Source organism: Acomys minous, assembly GCF_964271855.1.
Source record: "Acomys minous genome assembly, chromosome: 7".
Classification (NCBI taxonomy): domain Eukaryota; kingdom Metazoa; phylum Chordata; class Mammalia; order Rodentia; family Muridae; genus Acomys; species Acomys minous.
In genome coordinates, this window is record NC_140488.1 from 89,257,911 (window position 1) to 89,279,802 (window position 21,892).

General features: G+C 29.7%; 1 protein-coding gene across 10 annotated transcripts in view; it reads right to left on the reverse strand.

The window, feature by feature from the left end:
- The window catches only part of DMD (dystrophin), a gene marked incomplete at its 3' end in the record, with an annotated part of 2,106,393 nt that overhangs the window by 1,191,767 nt on the left and 892,734 nt on the right, over positions 1-21,892 (reverse strand). For all 10 annotated transcript variants that reach the window (XM_084788839.1, XM_084788837.1, XM_084788840.1 and 7 more), the window contains 5 exons: positions 21,624-21,752; positions 19,343-19,513; positions 5,279-5,401; positions 2,839-2,976; positions 396-548 (listed from right to left, as the gene is read on the reverse strand). In XM_084788839.1, the coding sequence (XP_084644965.1) occupies positions 396-548; positions 2,839-2,976; positions 5,279-5,401; positions 19,343-19,513; positions 21,624-21,752 (714 nt within the window). The remainder of the gene's footprint in view (positions 1-395; positions 549-2,838; positions 2,977-5,278; positions 5,402-19,342; positions 19,514-21,623; positions 21,753-21,892) is intronic.

Here is a 21,892-nt window from a genome sequence, read left to right on the forward strand (position 1 = left end):
CTATAGATTTGACAGTGATATGAGAAGATGTTCTGATGAAATGAATGTGCTAACATGAGAAAGAAGTCGTCCATGTACCGATATATCATTAGTTCATCTGGAACAAAAATACACAGAGTCAATTACAGTTTTACCAGAAAACACATGACAGTTAGTAATTCATTTCACATTGTCTAAAATTAGAACATTTTATTCATTCAGCATTATGTTAATCAAAAACACTCAGTACAGTACAGTTACTGAAATAAAACACAATACAATGAAATACATCAAAACACAGATCAAGATAATAGAGGAAACCAGACATTAATCGTTTCATACATGATCATCACAGGTTATGGTAAAGATAAAAATCTGCAGCAAAATCTACTATTGCCATTCTAAAACAACTTTACCTTTATTTTCCTTTCATCTCTGGGTTCAGGTAGGCTGGCTAATTTTTTTTCAATTTCATCCAAGCATTTCAGAAGATCATCAGCCTGCCTCTTGTACTGATACCATTGGTGAGAAATTTCTAGGGCTTTTTTTCTTCTTTGAGACCTCAAATCCTGTTCATGGTGCAGATATTATTAAAATATCAATATATGTGTATAATATACACCTTGCGGCAGTTATTTATGAAAACTAAATTTATACCTTTGTTGATTTGTTATATAAAAATCATATTTAATTATAAGCATACCCATACATTGTTAAGTAACGTATTTACGGGTTAAGACCTATGTACAGAAGCTATGAAGCATGAAGAACAGAAAATATTTTTCTTGTAATATTCAAACTTGTTTACAAATGTTTCTACATTTAGGTAAGTCTTAATAACCTTTGGAAATTAATGCACCGCTCATTTCAAACAATTTCACATATGAATACAATGAACTTAATTAATTAGCTACAAAAGCATTGAGTTGCACTTGACATTTAAAATACTTAAAATTCTACTATGTAAAAATGTTCAGATTGGGCCTTATACAGACAAACTAAAAACATTCATGATTTTAGAAATTTCTATTATTGTGTTTTATATCAAGATAATATGAATTTTAAAATAGCAATGAAAAGTTGAATGTTTCATTCACTGCTTTGAAAACTTCTAATTCTTTTGAAGTATGCTATAATAAATTTGCAACAAATTGTAGGTTAATTTAATAATTATATTTGGTATAAACTGATTTGGTAAACAAAGTTGATGTTTAGTAATCATTTGGACTTAATGATTTACAATTTCCTTCAGTTTGTACTTTATATGTCATTTCTAAACCCCTTGTGAAGGTAATATATACCTTGGAATAGTCAAATTGAATTCTACTCCACCCAGTCCCCAGGCCTGTGCCTTAATTGAACTGTGACTATTTATGATACAACATACATACTTGCAAAAAGGATTTTGTGATTATAAATCTGATAGTCTTTTGGTTTCCTTAGAAAGAGACTTGATACCCTATGAGCATATACAGGGGGAGGAGGTCCCCCTCAGGCACAGTCATAGGGGAGGGGAGGAAGGGGAAATGGGAGGGAGGGAGGAATGGGAGGATACAAGGGATGGGATAACCATTGAGATGTAATATGAATAAATTAATAATATATATTAAAAAAGAAAGAGGTGATGTGTAATATAAGATAATTTTTACAAAAAATGCGCGTATCTGTTAGATGAAAGGAAGATGACCTCTAGATACTGCTAATAATACACAAATCTTCATGTGACTAGTCGATAAACTTCTGAAAATTTTGTCACAGAAAACTGTGACACAGTTTTCTGATTTTCTGTGCACCTTTTGATTTGCTCTTGTGTTCCCCTCAAGGAAGAAGTCTTTTCTATTTACTATACTTATCAGCAGTTACCTTCAGAACACCTGTTGGCCAATTAGACTTTCCTTGTTGACTCCTTGCAGGCACAATATTGTGTGATTACATTCTCCACAATGTTTATTTGGTTAACAATAGGGAAAAAGATTTTACTCACTTATTTGCATATAGAAAGCAGACTCTATATACCTACTAGGCGAATCTAACTACATAGCTTTAAAGTAAGGATTCACAAGTGAAAATATTACAATTAACAGTATTAGATAATGTGCCATAAAGGAAAATAGAGAAGATTGCAAAGCATATAGAAAAAACATTATTTCACAAAATGTTTAGCGTATCTAGTTCCATCTCAAGAACTAGACAGCATTAGATAAAACTAAACAGTATGTTCTGTTCAACAGTTTATCCTGCACAATTCAGATGAGTCACAAGGATACTTGACCACATATACTACTGCTGATAATATTTCTTCAAGTTAATTGTGAGCATTTTTGTGGATTCCTACATAAATGAAATTTGGCTTTTGTAGATGCCTAGTTTTACAGAGTATTTGTTATAAACACAGTAAAGTTTATTTTTTAAAAAATGAAGAAAATCCAGGTCTTACTAAGGAAATAGGTTACCAAAATACTAGACCAAATATAAAGAAACAATAACAGTAGAAGATATATCAACTGCTTATTCGGACAATCAGGACAAATACAAGATTAACTTATAGAAACAAAACATATTAGAAAATGAAGTCATAAATATTATAAATGTGAATGTGAAAAAGAGCTAAAACACACAGTTTATGTAACATAACTTTCAAAACAGGTAGCACCAAAAATATCATGAATAAAGCACAAGTATTTAAATGGACAATAAGTTTCTGGTAATTAAAATTCTTAAACAGATTTAATTTATGTACAGAGTATTTTATCATACACACACACACACACACACACACACACACACACACACACACATATATAGATAGATATATAGCAAAACCATGGCCAAAGCATATTATAATTTGAGCTCTAATACCTTGAGAGCATTATGTTTTGACTGTAACAGCTGCTGTTTTATCTTTATTTCCTCTCGCTTTCTCTCATCTGTGATTCTTTGTTGTAAGTTGTCTCCTCTTTGCAACAATTCATTTACAGTACCCTCATTGTCTTCACTCTGATTAAAAACAACAAGTACAGTCTTTATTTTGGTTTTAGAAAAGCTGTACCTTGTTAACAGTGATAATAAAACATTTTATACGACTAAACACAAAAATTGAATTAAAAATTTTAGGAGACACTACAATAAAATTCCATGTTTATAATATTTCTTTGTATTTACATAGAAAACAATGTTTTCTTGTATCTAGTCTGAAGAACACCTTTTGCGTGATATATGTACAAAGATAGAGAGTAAGACACTTTCAATGATAGAAGTTATTCTTTTGAATTTTATTTTATTACTCTTAAACAAATTAAAAATGTATAAAATATAATGTAATCTGCCACTTACAATGTTAATTGATCTACAGCAAAATAATCCATCAAGTAACTTCAAAATGTACAGTAAATACATATAAACTATGTTTTATATTTAAATCTAAATGCTAAAATTTAGAATATGGAGCATTAATAAAATGATCGTTTGGGTGTAGTCAGAGAAGCAGAGAAAGGCAGATCTCTTTGAGTTCAAGGCCAGCCTGATTACAAAGCAAGTCCAGTACAGCCACGCCTACCCAGTGAAACCCTGTCTTAAAAACAACAAAAAGATGGGGACATTTGTCAGATATTAAAAATAATTAATTTATAAAATGACACATAATTGTGCTGTTTAATATAATAAAATAATATAGAGTATGCACTATAATCACTTCAAAGGTTTACAACTTACATTTTCTTATTTTACAAGAACAATGGTTTAATTTTATTTAACTAAAGATATGTTTTGTAAAAAGTGATATTGCAATGTCATTGGACATGGAAACATTGGGCATCTCTCATTATGTGTCATTCATCTCCAAATATGAAATATATCTACTACAAAGTGATACTACGAAATAGTGCCCAGATATTCAAAAGAGCTAATGATAAATGACACACACACTACAAAAGACACATAAGTATAATTACAAGTATGAATAATGCAATACACATACACTTAAAAACATGTTTAAAATTCAAAATACAACTGAAGACTCATCCATTGTATTTAAAGGAAATGGAATTGTGATAATCACAATAATATGTATTTTGTAATCTGGCTTTTTAAACTGTGAAACAATTTCAGTGGTTGAGAAAAAAACCAAACATAAAAAGAAAACTTATTTAATTTATTTCCCCCACGTGAGGATTCTAGGGCATGGTTGCTAGTGAGACTGAGAAGTAAAAAATACGTTTTGACTTCTCCATGGACAATCTTCTTTGACATTAAGTAGAGTTACCTGGGACTCAGCATTTCTGGAAGTTTCTTCCTGTCTTTCAATGAGCTGAGTTGTAAAAATCACTAAACTTCTTACATAAGGAATACTGATGGAGACAGCTCCAAGATGTAAGAACTAATATGAGTCGGGGCTAAGAATACTGGGTAGAAGTATTTGTCATATTACTTTACATATGTAGCAACTGAAAATTACATATTGCCCCCTAATGCTGTTTTCAAGTATTGTCTAAGAAGTCTTTAACTGTAATACATATATAAAAATCTCTAGTGATTGATACATGTGAAGGTAAAGAATGATGCAGTGGTGAAGGCAGTGGAAGAGTGAAAAAGCACATGTGAAAAGTAAAGTGAACTTAGCATGACAATACTCAGTGAGCAGTGATGTGATGTAGAAAAAGTCAAGCCAGAAATATAAACGACATCTTGAAATTGGTGGGGTTTGGAGGAAGATGTTCTCAGTTTATGAACAGGCTTCATGGATATATTTTTTACTCTCATTGAATATTCAATGTGGAATTTAAATACGTATATGATAAGATAGTATAATATTACATATATTCCATGATACATATGTCAATCAGTATCTTCTCAACTATTTAGTAAAACCACGTTGATAGAAATTTTAGTAGACAATATTTACATTTCATGTCATTGTCCTTACTATTACCAAAAATATCAGCAAAATATGTTATCAGCTATATATAAAACCAGAATTTTCTCTCATATTTAGTTTACTCCCTAAATGGCTCTTATTTCCTTTTACATTTGCTTACAGAATTTAAAAATGTAACCAAACAAAACAAAATTGAAATATTTATTATAAGTTGAGTGTTCCTATATGTTCATAAGAGGGTAATTTGGTTGTTGTAATAACATGTCAAAATGAATATTTTCCATTTTATAAAGTAATTAAAAATAGCACTACGTGAATGGTAATATTTTGATAATTCAGTTGGAGACATAAGTTATATTATTTCTTTCCAAATATTTACTCATTTTCACTCCCAGTTCATTCACACTTTCATCATAACTAATTTACCATATCTTTATTGAAGTCTTCCTCTTTCAGATTCACCCCCTGCTGAATTTCAGCCTCCAGTGGTTCAAGCAATTTTTGTATATCTGAGTTAAACTGCTCCAATTCCTTCAAAGGAATGGAGGCCTAAAAAAAAAGATAGTGCTAATTTAAATCAAAATTACTTTTTATTAGAAACATAAACCAAATGAAATACATTTATTCAGACCCCATGTTGCTAAAATAATAACATGCATTATGTTTCCATATTAAGGTTTATGAAGTTTTGAAATACAACTGGGAAAGTACCTGAGGATGCATATATGGAGAAACACTTGTCTCCAGAGCTGAACATACATGCAATATAATTTGATTCATCATTCCAAAATATCAAAAGATATTTCTCTGTGCAAATTTTTTTCTTTTGGTTTTTCAAAACACGGTTTTTCTCTGTAGCCGTGGCTGTCCTGGGCTCGCTTATATACCAGGCTGGCCTAGAGCTTATAGAGCTCTGCCTGCCTCTGCCTCCTGATTGCTGGGATTAAAGGTGTACTCTCCCACACCTGGCATGTGTGTTAATTTTTAATATTATAACATTACATTTAATTTTATTTTAGACATTCTGATAGTATAAAATTTAAGTATGTCTTTCTAAAATTGTCTCATTAATCAACAACTGTAACCTTGGGTAAACAGTGGAATTTTCACCTTACTTTTAAAACAACCATATTTCATTCTCTTCAAATATTTCAAATGCTATTTTTAGCATGGTACAAATTCCTGGCAAGTTCTCTTAAGACAACACTGTTAGCTTGCCCCAAGAATGTTTTCTTATGTGACACAAATACATACAAAACTCAAATATCTTATATACTTTCCAAAGTATTTAATTCTGAAATTGATACTAATCACTGTATGAAAATTCTTAATTATTCTTTGAGCTCCTAAATGAAACACTGGAAAATGCTCAAAAATATTTAAAAACAATAATTAAAATTCTGTTAGTAAAGTCTACCTTTTTTAATCTCTTGAACATTATGTTGCATTGTATTTGTTAATATTATGACAATGCAAATTATTTTTTTACTTGACCATTTAAAAAACCCATAGATGACATACAAAAACCTGTTTTCTTTCAGATCTATCTCATGTTATGGAAATAACAAGAAAATACCCATGCAGTTATGCCTAATGTAATTATTTTTATGTCATTTGTTTTCTATCTATTCTTTTAGCCACATTCCCAGTTATAATTTTTATATTACCATTTTTAGGTGAAAAGTCTGGAGAGAAAGTTAGGATTTGCACTCAACAAAGAATTGAGTAGCTAAAATTAATATGTTATGAGTAGGGGACTGAATAAACTATTACTTTTCATGAAAAACAGTAACATGGAATATGAATAATGCCACATCTTCAATGTCCTTCTTCCTGGCCTTTGAATGGTTTATAAGATCCCTTTGAAATGAACTTTTATAATAGCATTACTTCAAATTTTAATGATGGTTTGTCATTTGTATTAAAATATTTTTTGAAAATATAGAAACTGGAATACCCTAATCTTACATGAGATTATAATTTTGCAATTATTATCATACTGCTGTAGTTCACACGCATATATCCAAACATACACATTATCTATCTGCTGGCATGCTAATCTATGGAACTTTTATTCACCTTGCTGATACTCAGTGAGAACATGTTCAGTATAACTTTATGGACAGAAAATAAATGTAACTTTTATTCATTTGTTAAATATGAAAATTTCTATTTGTGATCAGATTTACCTGTTTTGCTCCACCAACTTCTTTGCTAACTCATTGTCTTCCACATACTCAAATAGGATAATTCAAGGGCTCAGATCATTGGGATATGTGACTCTGTCCAAATTTTTCTTTTTTATTTATTTAATCAAATGTTTTCTTAAGCCCCACATGTCTCAATTTGTTACATTTAGCTATGACCCCACATTTGAAATCCAGTCTAAATGTCCCAACAGCTAAATAATTTCTTAAATTCAACACATCTGGAACTGTGCTTTTTCTCAAAATATCTGTCAAACCATTTTACCTAATTGTGTTAACACCACCTTTCTATTCTTAACCAAACATTCTCAAAACACAAATCTATTTTATAAGCCACTGGCTCCCTAGAAATGACAGTTGATAATTATTCAGGCTATTTTATATCTTTCCAAGAATCTACCCTGCCTGCGTAACAGAGAAGAGCTCTTCATGGGACCAGTGGACCAAAGTGTTAGTTTGGGGAAATAAATCACCTTGGATACAAAAAAACCAAAAAAAAAAAAAAAACCCAAAAAACAAACAAACAAACAAACAAACAAACAAACCATGTGGTTCTTGAATTCATTCTCAGATTTTTGTTGTCCTTGGAGCTAATAAACATCAAATATAAATTAATTGCTTGTGGTCAAATTTCTTTGTAGTCCCAGGAATAACAAAGATCTCCAAAGAGGTGTCTAATTCCCTTCCTTACCAACCAGCTCCATCTTCTGTGTAACTGACAAGGTCAAAATGCCCACAAATAACACTACAGCATCTACTACAAAAGCCCAAAAAACAAAAAACCAAAACAGTACCCAAAACTACCAAACAAAGAAAATAACAATAACAACAATAGGGTGTAAGCTCCAGCATGATAGTCAAACCCTCCTAATCTTTTATTGAGGATCTGTCTAGGCTTAATAAAGTCTTTCTTATATAGGACTGCTTTGTAGGCCTTTTTGTATTCTTTGTTATCTTCTCTCAAGATTCTTATAATGCCTTCCATCTTCTAGTAAAGAACATAAGCTCTTGATTTAAATTTCATATATTAAATTGGGCTTTCTATACTAACTTAGCAAATTTAGCCAACATTTGATTTTATGTTTTCTAGAGCATAGACTGTTATATTTGTAATATTGAGAGAAAATTTATCTCATAAGATTGTTATAGGATCAAATGTGGTTAAGTGTTTTCATGAAATATAACAAATATTCAGTAAATATCTCTTATTGTCTCCCAAACTTTATGTACTTGTGTGACAGAAGGTAATGCTAAATACATCTCAACTCAAATGTTCACCTCAAAATCACAGGCCATTACTCGATTTTCCTCTTTTGGAAATGTTTCTGAAGTATAAATGCTTCTTGATTTTTTATTTTTATTTTGCCAATGAATAATAGAGAAATAAAATAATTGAATTCTAATGTTAGTATGGAAAAAATTAGGTGCCACTCTGGCAAATTTTATCAATCAGGCAAAGAAAAGTTGATGATATTAGCCTGTGGTTTTATTGAAAATAGTCTCAAGGAATATGTCATTGTACTTGTGTTGCCCTCTGAAGTAATTTTCTTAGGAGTTATTTAGAGAAGTAACTTCAGAATCAGTAGATAAAAATCTGTCTATTAAAATGGGTTTGTTTCATTCTATTTAGAGTCCTTCCTGCTATGCAATAGATACTACAAAATATTTTTTCTATAAAAGGAAGTAAACATTGTTATAATGTTACAATGGCATGACAGAATGAATGTTGCAAGGAGTCTAGTAATATATATATATATGACAGTTTTGTGATGAAACAGAATATTTCATATGTTAAGTAAACATTCTACCCTGAGCTATTTATCTTCCGATCCACCCAATTTCTAAAGTCAAATTCAAAAGATCTGATTGGTGCTCTAATATTAATTTGTAAAATATTATCAATGGGGTAAGTGATACAAAGAGCATGGTATCATCGTACACAAAAAGCAAAACCCAAATGAAAACAACAAAAGAGTATCACCAAAAACTACTGACATAAAAAGACTTTAGGCAATACTATAACAAGAAATGAATATAAACTCGCAGAAAGAGTAGAAGTTTAAAACACCTTTTTTCCCCAATGCACAGGATTGAGACTTCTTGACGTAAAACTACTCTACATTTGGTAAAAGAAAATTACCCAGGTTAGAGATTAAATATTGACAGTGTTCTTCCAAAATTACTCATGGACATTAATTGTTATAAAGTACTTCTGAGTACCTTAGGTTAAGAGAAGCATAAGTTTAGGATTGGGAAAGATTGAAACTTCATTACAAGTAGCAAATTTTTTATTGTTGAAAACATACAAACAGATGCTAAATAGAAATGCATTATGTCATATATTTAAAATATGACTATATTAACTTGAGTATTATCTTAAAATCTAACACCTTATGATTAAATATATTTTCTAAGTTCAATTAATGTGTTGTGGGTAGTGTAGCTCAATATAAATAAAATGAAAGTCAAAAATGTAATTTTAAATGAACCAGTAGCTATATTAAAAACAAAAATCAGATAAAATTATTTTATTTTCAATAATACTTACAAAATATTATCTTCCAGTGTTTAGTAATATTTGATTTCAGTAATATTTCCAAAATATTATCTTCTAAATAACAAATATTAGTAATTATATTTCACCTTGACTATTTAAAAAGAAATGTTTTAAATATAGATAAACATGTTTTATAGTTATGTCACTTTTTAATTTATATTAGGGAAATTTTGAATGATTAGTAAACTCTTGTTAGTGTAGATCTATGTTATTTAAACCACGCCATCTGATAAAATTTAGTATACATTTTAAATAGAAAAGTTTACATGGAATAGTATCTTATCAATATCATTTAAATTTTGAATATTCAAATTTTTATTGGATTGTATTTAAGCTAGACTTATATAGACTGAATATATCATCAGTCTAACTCACATGCATTTTACGATGTCTTTTTTTTTTTTAGATTATATTATTTGAGATAATTTTCCAGATAGCCTTTTGGGTATGAGAAATTTAAGTGCACTTTACCTAGAATTTTAAAGCTCTTTAGCCTTCATTTACTTGTGACCCCAAATCAACTTTTCACTGTCTCTTATGTATAAATATAGTGTCATGTAATCAATTATATACTCTTACCAAACCGATTTTCAGACTTTGAATTTAGAAACACTTATTTTATCAGTCTGCATTTTGCATAGCATATATGACATCCTTTTAAATGAAAAGGATATTTATTTTATATAGAAATGGGTTTTATAATCAAAATGACTATAATCAGCAAACTCATTTCATCTATTGGCCAGGAGAAATCAGCCATTTAATATACTTGTTATTACTCTTTTTGTATATAAAAATTAGAAAAACTTAATTGTTAACTTTAAAATTTTACTAGTTAACCATTATAGTGTGGTCATGATTTTTTTTTCTTTTGGTCACAAATTCTTGTGAGCAAGAGATTTTTCCTACTTACTGAAAGTTTTTCCTTATATGCATTTATTGTTATTCATAATTTGAAATTTTTATGCAAATTATTAGAAGAAATGGGTACTGTGGAAGTGCCTATTCTTTCAAAGCTCACTTAGACCTGGTTATGGTGATGCACATTTGCAATGTGGGCATGTGGGAGGCTGAGATAGAATAATTGCAAGTTGAGATCAGCCAAGGATATATAATGAAGCCCTGCCTTTTAAAATGACAAGAAAATTGAGTATATAAATAAACTCACAGATAATTAAAGTTTAGTTGAAAAGTACCAATTTTATAATTCTTACTGTCCAAATTCATATTATGACCAATTGTCTGTGGCAGGTAAAAGTAATGATTGACAAATCACCTTAATTATGAAATAAAATATTTCTATTTACTTAAGGAAAATTTATGACCACAGTAAAATAGAATCATAATAGTATCAGATAATGCTAGACAGCTGAACACAAGATAGGTTTTAGAATACATAGAAAATAAGAAAAACAGAGTTATAATATAGTCAGGAAGCATATAGCAATTATTAATTTGCACAATTGAATATTTTACTTACCTTTTTATTTTAAGAACTTTAGCATGACCGTGCAGTTACACAAAAATACATAGAAGATAGAACATAGAAAGCTTTAATAAACAGATAAATGGACACGAAAGAAAGAAGAGACAGAGAAACTGAGAAAGACAACACTTTGTTTTCCTTGATATTTTAATATTCTTTTAAATTGTTTAACAACTGTTAATTGTGCTTTGTTGAAAACTTAAAGGATTGACGAGACTTAAGGCTAAATTGATGCTTTGGCATTAATTGTCACTTATATCACAAGTCAACAAAGAATAAAAAGCTGAACAAAATCACAAACTGAACCACTAAATTTTGAAAGCATTTATATTCATTTAAATATACTTTATTTATATTAAATGTTAACTTTATTTTGGTTAAATATTACTTTAGCCTGTACACAAACAATAGCATTATATTGCATATGTTTACACAGATAACATTGTAAACATCTATTAATCTTGACTGTGGAATCTCAGTCATCAAAATAAAAGCACCAAAAAGAAAACACACTGAAATCTAAACTGAAAATAAATAATCCGGGTGCTGCAGTTTGGTTTTAAATTCCTCCAAATCAATCAATGTCTTTTATTTCTTTTTTAAAATGTTCTTTTATTTTACACGTTTGACGTAGTATTTATCATTACAACAAGTAAAACAGTAATTAAGGAAAAAGTTGCTAGTCACAATCAAGAGTAAATTTTTAAAGACCACAGAAGAGACTAATGACATGATATGGACAGAAATTTCAAATAAACCTGTGTATAGAGAAAAGAAAACTTATAAAGATAAATAAGAATAAGATCCTCTAAAGATCTTGATCTGTGTTATTAAAAAGATAACCAAATTAGTAAATTGTGGGCTTATTGACTTTTTAAAATTTAAATGTAAACTATGAGAAATATTTAGGAAATAATTGTCATAGATAATGCAGAGGCTCAAAATACTTTCATTTGTTTGATTGTTTTGTTAATAAGTATGTTCATTGTGGGTAAGATGCAAATTTACTTTGAATGGGTTATTGATGAAATTATGGCTAAATTGAGAAGCTCACTAGGATTGTCCCATACATTTCTATAAACTCTTGGGTTACCTTTTACATAATTGGATAAAAATTGGTTGGATAAGACAATGGTTGATAAGGAATGGTTAGCTACTTCTTTTGTTCCTGGACGTATTTTCTTTGTTTATGGCTGTGAAAGTTCAGTAGTGCCAAATGAAACTGGAAAGGGTTTAACTCTAAATTACACTGCAGTATGGATAGGCCTAGATAAATCAAATGTAGAATCATAACATTTTGGAAAACTGTATTTTCAATATTCTACATTATATTCTCTCAAGCATTCTATTTAGTGTTTTTTATTTTAAAAATATACTTTTTTTACTTTTTTTTCTCCTTTATTAATTTATTCTTGTTACATCTCAATAGTTATCCCATCCCTTGTATCCTCCCATTCTTCCCTCCCTCCCATTTTCCCCTTATTCCCCTCCCCTATGACTGTTCCTGAGGGGGATTACCTCCCCCTGTATATGTTCATAGGGTATCAAGTCTCTTCTATATATTGTTAATATATTGTTAATATAAATGAAATTGAATATGTTCATATTAATGTATCATAGCTCAATAATGATGATTTTCTGACATAAGTAGAAGTAAAAGATTATGTTGGCAATCATATAAACAGAACTGAGATCTGGAATTTTCTAAACAGGCTACTTAACTGTGAGAACTTTGGAAGTATATAGCCTCTCTCATATCCTCATATTATTAACTAATAGTCTGGTGTCTATAGAGTGATGACTTTTGATTGTACTTACCCCAATTAGGGAAATTATTTTTGTATTTAAGTCCTATAACCAGTAATCACCAAATAGCTTTAATTATATGGAATGCCACGTTAATAAAACATAGTTGTATCAAGAGCAGTGTTGACCATATTCAGCTGCATATCAACACTTAAAATATTTAAAGGAATTATATGAGATTAATTTTCAAAACTTAAGTATAATTAATTCTACTTATTGGGCAGTAAAATACAAACGTGAAACAAAATTATTAGAATAGAAACTTTGTGGACTCATTGAATTCTTATTAATTTCAGTTAAAATTAAATAGGATGTGTATTACATAACTTTAAAATTATCTTGTTATTATCTTTAAGGATATTAATTATAAATACTATATCTTGCACAGTATGTACAGCTTTTCTCCATAGTCTTCATGTACAAATATTGATTTTATTTGTAGAAATCTAAGCCAGGTATATATTTATGTAATATTAATATGTGTGCCAAATTATGTCTTTTGTTCTTTTCTGTCAGGGGAGGTACTATGTTAGAAAATGATTAGAAACAGTTTGCATAGGGGAAGAGATCAGTATATTCATATTAATAAAATGATTACATAAATTGTTTTAATTAAAATTCACAAATCTACTACATCTTAATTTAACATCCTAGATCATGTAGGTTGAATTGTTCATTGCACATCAATCAAGAGATACAAATTGTCAGTCTAATATATTACTCAATTAAGTTCCATACACACAACTATGTTTTAAGGAAGCCATGTATTTTATTGTCTGTGTGGTATATTCTACATTATATAGAAAAATTGCCAGCTGTTTCATTGGTTATTTCATAACCCACTATAAACATCTGAAAGTTTCTCATGTACAGAAATATTAGTTTTTTTTATCTGTTGATGGTGATTAAAGGTCATAAGACTGATACTCACTTAATATTTATAGTAGTAAACTCTGAATATATAAACATATAAATCTCATTTTGCTGTTACAGTACATATGTAAAAACTGCTAGATGAATTTTATTTTCAAGTTGCAAGGCCCATATGGAATTTAAAGAATATGTAGCGCATATATACTACAGCACATATGTCTTAGAGAATATCTATAGAAAATAACTATTTTCATGGAGAAAAAAGTTCACAGCTTTTTAATCATTTAATTATTATCTATTTCAGAGTCAATGTGTAAATTTTACAGTACTTAGAATAAAACATTTTAAATATATAGAAGTCATATGCACATTTTGCAATATTTTTCAATAACTGCCCATGTTAATAGGCCAGAGCTTTATGAAATGTAGTTAAAACTCTTTAGAAAACAGTGAAAGGTGCAAAACATATATGGATCCTTATGTAATTATGGAAATTCATAAACAGAGTTGCTTACCAAATTGGTTTGGAATTCTAATTAAGCATTTACTTCTCATCTTCTCTAGTTTCTAAGAAAAAGATGTGGCGCCTTTGTAATCCGTGTTTTATAATCTCCCTAGTTCATACAAAAGGTGGAGTGTTCTCTCTAAATTAACACTTCCATTTCCATAAATACTCCATCATTTGAAGTTACCATTGTATCTCATACAGACTATAGTGATTGCTTCCCTGTCTGCTTTCACTACTTCTTGATATTATTCAGTTGTGTTCTCCTCACATACCACTGCACTAATATTTAAACAAAGCTTTTACAAAATCTTCAGTGCAAGTTGTTAACCATGATCTATTAGTCTTGTTGTCATGACCTTTTTAAAAAACTCTAATCAACAACTTGTGTTTGATCATCCACAAAGAAGCTTCATACTCCACAATCATCTATCTCATAAGGATTCTTAATTTACTCTACTAAACACTGAAGCTTTTTCATTGGCCTTTCCAAAACTGTTATCTTCTCAAAGCTTCTGTAATGACTGCTCTATCCACTTACCATGCAAATAACTCTCAACTCTCAACACAGAATTCATGAATATGCCTTGAATAGATTTAAGGAACAGTAGTAACTTAAATCTATTATTCTGATCTAACAATAGAGTCAGTGCCAGCAGGACCAAACACTGTAATCTGAAGATACTGTATAGCTGATGAGAATTCATCTAGGCAGCTACTTTCTTATTATTTCTACCTTCATTAGTTCCCTAAGAGCCACACAACATCTCTTCACATGTTAGTTCCCCTCTCTTCAGTGGGCTTCTATAAGAATGAAGACAAATAGAGGTTTCCTATGCAGCCTTATTAAGAAATATCTTATTTTTCTTTCTAATATCTTTCTTATGCATCTTTTTATGGTATGTTCTGTTCCTAAGACCACCCTTTGACAATCACCTTGTCATTCAACTCAGATACTCAAAAGCAAAGAAAGTTAAGACATTTTTCATTTTTTCAACTATGCTAGATATTCTTAAAGTATCTGTGGTTTAATATTATAATTATGACTGACTTCACTAAAGCTACCATGTCCTTACCTTAATCTAATAATGATTAAGAAATTGTACAGATTCTCAACCTGTTGCATACTTGATAAACTTAAATAAATAGAAAGAGGTAGCATTTTATGTGTTTTAAGTGCTGCATTAGGTGAGGTAGAACTTTTTAGTATTTTTTAAAATGTAGTTGCTTAGCTTTTAGACTACTCTTTGCCAAAAATATCACAAAAATATGTCATCTTAACTCCAGCCCATTTCATCAGAATTTGTCCATTGGTGATTATCTTAGTTTGAGAACTAAACATTGACTTGACATATCTAACAAAATAATATTTATTGTTTAACAGTTTTCAATACTTCAAATATTTATAACAATTAAAAATTTAAAATATGTGTTTCTTACATAATTTATCTACATGATGGTGTTGAGGTTAAAATTGGACAGGCATCATCTTCATAAGCCGATAGCTGCCAATGATACCATTTAAACGGGAATATGCCAAATGACACAATTAGAAGTATAGTAAGCTAGTTACTAAAACAATTGGGGACTTTCAAATTAAGAGCTTTAGTTTCATCATGTTGCTCCATCCAGGATCAACTGAGAGTTCTGGGCTCACTGATTTGACTTTTAGAATTGCTGATGATAAGACAATCCATTCAGAAGTATGGAAACATACATTTCATTAATTACTCAACAGAGCATAGATGAGTAATCAGTGACTTTTCATGAGAATCTTTGCTCTAATTGATTGTCCTTGTACTTGACTTTCAAAAGCTAGCCTAAAATTAATCCTTATATTAAGTTCATAGTTGTCTTGTTCAGTACCAAATGACTTTCATGTTTCAGTTATCACCAAAGATTTTGTCCTATGTTAAACTTCTTCATAAGAAAAATCTACCTGGGGAAGCAACCACAATCTAAACCATGTAGCAAATCTGGTTTGGCATCTAGGTTAATGCTAACATTATCAGAATCCTTTCCCAAAGCAAAATCATTTATAGGTCATTAAACATCTTAAAGATGCAATTTGTCAAGACAAAAATATCAAGTGTCTAATTCAAAAGGGATAGAATTTTGGACTGACTTACTTTTAAAAAGTTATCACCATATTCTATATGTGTAGCCTATATTTCTTGAGCTCAATGACAGGAAGAAAAAATTTAAAGGGGATATAATCCCTCCCTATGTAGTAGCTCTATTATTTTATAGTTCATACATTCAATTTTTAATAATTATTTTTGAGGCTCAGGGTAATTTTTCTTTTTGTGGAGAGACAAAGGTGTGGAGTACTATACTTGAACTATAAGTAAAAAAAGTACCTGAACACATATGTGCATATTAAATGTTATGCCTTTAAAATTGTGTGCTTTTTATTATATATCAAATTTCCAGAAATGTTGTTTGAAGACATGAGTTTATGAATACTTTTTTTAAAATATAAATGGAATTCTATTTTTTCTTTTCCTTTTGCGACCTAAGGATACACTGTTGTTACAAGAATGGTAATGCAGAATCCTAGTGTAGATTTTAACTCTTTTACATTTACCTTTCAAAACTTTATGGGACAGCCAGGCTGGTAAAAGCAATTTAAATCTCATTGCTCTGTAGATCTTTCATATGCAAGACTATGCCTGTTTATTAAGTTCATTTTAAGTTCATTATTTATGAAGAAACATATCTTTGTTAGATGCTATTTTACAATGTGGGAATTTTGGTCTCAAACAAATAAATATTTATTGCAAAACAAAACAAAACAAACAAAAACAAAGTATAACTGTTTATTTTAAAAACATAGACTTTCAGAGGTATTGCCTATCTCTATATTGTTGGCAAAGTTAGCATTGTTTTCTACTAAAATTATCACTCTGGTATTTTAAAATCTCCTTGAAGAGGCTTTAGTATTAAATGTATTTTTATGATTGCACTTTGTTTGGTTTTATGTTTGTAAGCAGACATTTCTTAAGCAAATATTGTAACATCCTTGTATCTGCACAATTCCCAGTAATATAGAAGCTCAATATCATTTTAGCACAATAAATAGACAAATATTAAAATATATTTTACCATTGTGGTTTTAGTTTTATCATGACAAAGGATAATTAACTCTTCAGAACAGTATCATTGTATCTAGTCATTTTTGTATTTAAGGGAAAAGCAGGAAAACTCAGTGAGATAAAATGTGATTACTTTATCAATATATATTTCAAAAATTGATTTGGAATAACTTATGATTTTCTTGGAAGGATGAATAAAATATGAGACTCAAATGTCCTACTTGATGCATGATTTCCAAATTGCTAATATAACTATGCACATACTTACAGAATACAGAAACATTTTAATTTGAAATCCTGGTTATGAAGCTGCCTTAAAGAAAGGTCTATTATGAAGGATACTCTCCCCTTTTACTACGTAGTATCTGGGAGCCACAATCTCATGACATAGTTTGCTTAAAAGTACATCTACATATTCTTTTAGATGTTCTATAGCTTAGGAGTTTATCAAAATTGCATATGCATGATGGGAACAATATTACTAAAACTTAGTAATATTAATATAATAAGATTTTTGTTATTGGAATGAACATTCTTTGGTTATTTAGGTGTTCACTAACTACATCATAGATACTTTCAGAAGTAAGAACAATTTATATTTAAGTAGCAGAGTTCAGTTTCAAAGAAGTATGCATACAAAGCAATATTTAAAAGCTTGTTTGACATTTTTTCAAGTTATACTCTGTATTTTTGGAGAAAGTGAATTTTATGGAAATAGATTATATAAATTATTTATAATTTATAATGCTGCATTTTATATATTTTGAAGCATATTTCAAATGTATAGGAATTATAATGTATATAATTTAATGATCATATTGATAAAAAATTTTGTAACATGTTCTCCTATTTTTTCCACGAATCAACAAATAAATGTGCAAGTTACCAGGTACAATTAATCACTGTAATTTTAATTTTACTGTAATGATAAAGTATAATTATTCCTTAAGACATTACCATAGTATGAACATCATATCTAGGCATTTTTAGTAAAGAGAAAACAGAAACCTCAGTAAGATAAAACTTGAATTGATTTATCAATATTTACTACTTTTTTCAGTTAAATTATACTATCACTTAACTATATTTATTAATATTGGTTTCTTTTATACAGATTTTATATTTGCATGTGATCCATACTATATTGAATAATTGGCAGGCTACATTAGTTAAATTTTCAGATAATTCCTTGTATTTGAAATCTTCCTCAAAACAATAAAATTCTATAATCCTGTATTTACATATTTTAGCAAACTACTTAAGAGATACTTATATGCATTACATGTTATATAAACATGAAGATTATCATGGAAATGTTTAATACCTTCTAGTTTTTCATCAAATAGAATAAATATATATAGGCATTCAAAACTACAAATAATATAGAAATTAACTTTCACATTCATTTGCTTTCATGGCTTGAGCATTTCAATAAAATCTAATTGATTTTGTCACAATGCTTGCAATTAGCATGAGCAAATTATATATACACATAAGTACAACAAGTAAGGGGTACAAATACCCTAGATCATGCAAATGAACAAGGCCTCATGGTGGATATTTGATATGCATTACATACGAGCAATATTATATTTAGCAAAATATTTCAGAGGTGCTTTGTTTAGGTAGATGTCTTTTGTGCTTTGTTTTGTTTTGTTTTGGCCTGATGCATGCTCTGGTACTTTACTGTAGGTGATCCCTGAAAGTACAAATGTAAACCATTTCTGGGTGCAGTCCTAGCATAGCTGTGGCAGGAGAAAGTGTGACAGAAAGAAAAACATAGATAAAGGAAGAGAGCTTTATCTCCATTATAGTCAATGGTAAAATTTCTTTAAGTATATTTTGGCCTTCATTTTCCTTTTGAAAACCTTGTGAGGATTCCTTGCCCCCTTCAGAGTATTGCGCAACCTTCTCAAGAGATCATTTATCACAAGTTTCCACCTTGGAGTAGATCTTCCTACCTTTCCAGTCTTAATTCTGTGAGAAATAGCTGCAAATCGACGGTTGAGCTCGGAGATTTGGGGCTCTACTATTTTCCGGCAGTGTTCACCACGGTTTGCCATCAAATTTGCTGCTTGGTCACGAGTGGAGTCCACCTTTGGGCGGATGTCATTGATTTCAGTCTTTAGACGCTATATTCCATGAGCAAGAAACAGGGCTTTACGTTAGTAATCAAAGCTTCAGAAGACAGACAGACAGTCAGACAGACAAGAAGACAGACAGACAGGCAGACACAGAGGGAGGAGGAGGGAGGCATGGAGGGGGATGATAGGGGACAGAGCAGCAGACAGAGAGGTAGAGGAGAAATGGAAGAGGAAGACATGACAAGGAGAAAAATGGCATGCAGAGATAGAGTGGAAAGAATAAAACCAAGTTCAGTAAGAGGGAAGTATAATGAAGCTGTGTGTTATCTTAAAACCACTGCGTCATTATTTTTAAGTTTCACATGCCTCTTTAATCTTTATACTTCCTCTAAAGAAGGACGGGGAAAACTCATGGCTTCTAGTTATTATTTGGAAACAAGCATATTGTTATGCATTTAACCTTATTTTCTATTATCCTTATTGAAATGAATAGATATAGCACCAATGAATTATGTATTGAGGAGGAACAGTAACTGAAACATACTTTCTCATCCCTTTCTGATATTTATGAGATCCTTCTTTTAAAAAACATATCATGGAAAAAAGTGTTTCTTTAGTACAAAGATAATATGCATTGCCTATAAAAGGAGGCCCAGTATGTCAAATATCCTCTTTGTATTATATCTAAATATTTGTATGACTTTCCTGATTACATGACATTCTTGATTAAGTTCTATTAAGAATTAAGACAACATATTGTAACACAGATCCAGATGAACATATAATCCAGATAATAAGATAAATATGTTTTAAAGATATCCTAGAATATCTTCAGTATTTCATTAAAAAAGACAAATTCTATGGCAGAAAACCGGAAAGAGAGCTGAACATGGTGGTGTACATCTATGATCCCAAAAGTCTTGAAAGACTGACAGGAAGTTTTTAAGTTAAAGGCAGTATGTGTTATATAATGACTTCAAGGCCAACTTGTGTAGCTTAGAGATATCCTATTTCAAAACTAGTAAGCACAATAAAGGAAAGACAGAAATTTCAAGAACTAAATTTCTAAACAGTATTAATAACCACAAATGACTGAAAACTTCAACCTAACAAAATAATGAATGATTAATTTAAAATAAATCTGTAAATAATCAACTTTTAATTTGATTAAGAAATGAAATAACATCAATTAGACATAAAATGTCAATAAGATATAATTCTACTTCATACATCTTGTTCTAGAAAACATATTTTAAAATGAAGGTTAATTTGATCTTGTGACATAAAGCACAGGAAGTACAAATAATACATTTTTTAAAATGAGAAAACATATGTTAAAATACATTACTTTTCTTTACATTTGCACAATATAAAATTGATTTGTATAAGCTGATGTTAATGAACAATACCATGTTGAATACCCCTTATCAATAAAGCTGTTAAAGAATTTTACACCTTAGATGTTGGAATATTTGTACTTGTCCAATGTGGTATCTTGATATTTGCCTGAAGAACAAGCAAAAAATAACTTATAGTTCATAAATACCTATACATTTAGGTTGAAGGTAGCTTTGTGTACAGTTTTATAATAATTTTGTACATGAAATAGTGTTGCATGGTATAAAATATTATATTGTGAAGTGGTATAAGTATTAAAAATTCTGGAAGGTTGAAACACTCTGGATTTAGGGTTCCTAGATCAGAGATGCTGAATCTATACTGGGATTAATGTTTGGCACTCAAGATACGAAAATGAGTGTTTAATGTAGGCTATATGAATGGATATAAAATTATGTTAATTGTGTATACAATAATAACACCATTAAATAAATGACTTTACTATATGGAATAAAAATATATTCTTCTAAACCCTTTTGAGCTAAGCTCAAGCATAGACAGGTCAGATATGAACCTTGAAAAACATTCAAATTTTAGATCTTTACAATGTCATAAATTCCTATAAAAAGAGGAAGATAGAAAGCAATGAAGATAATAGGATAGAAAAGAATAATGTATGAACAAAAGAATGAAGCAACACAAATATAAAGAAAAAATAAAGAGTAGACTTTTATTAAAAAGTCTGTAGTATTTTGCAGTTCAAACATAATTGTCATAACATGTACAATCTGAAAACTACACCTCATATTTTATTTGCTACCTTAAGAATGTCTTCTTTTTGTTGTGGTTTCTTTTTTTCAGATTCATCCAAGATTTCATCTGTATGAATTATCCACTTTGTAATGTGTTCTACATTCTGATCAAATGTTTCAATATGTCTCTTGTATTCCTGAATTATATAGAAATATAGCATGTTACTGGTTAGACAAAATTCTTAAAACATTTAATTTTCTAAAAAGAAAAAGTAATATTTAATTTCTCTTTAAGTAACATATCAAAAATAGAAATAGTGCTACATATAAAAGTATC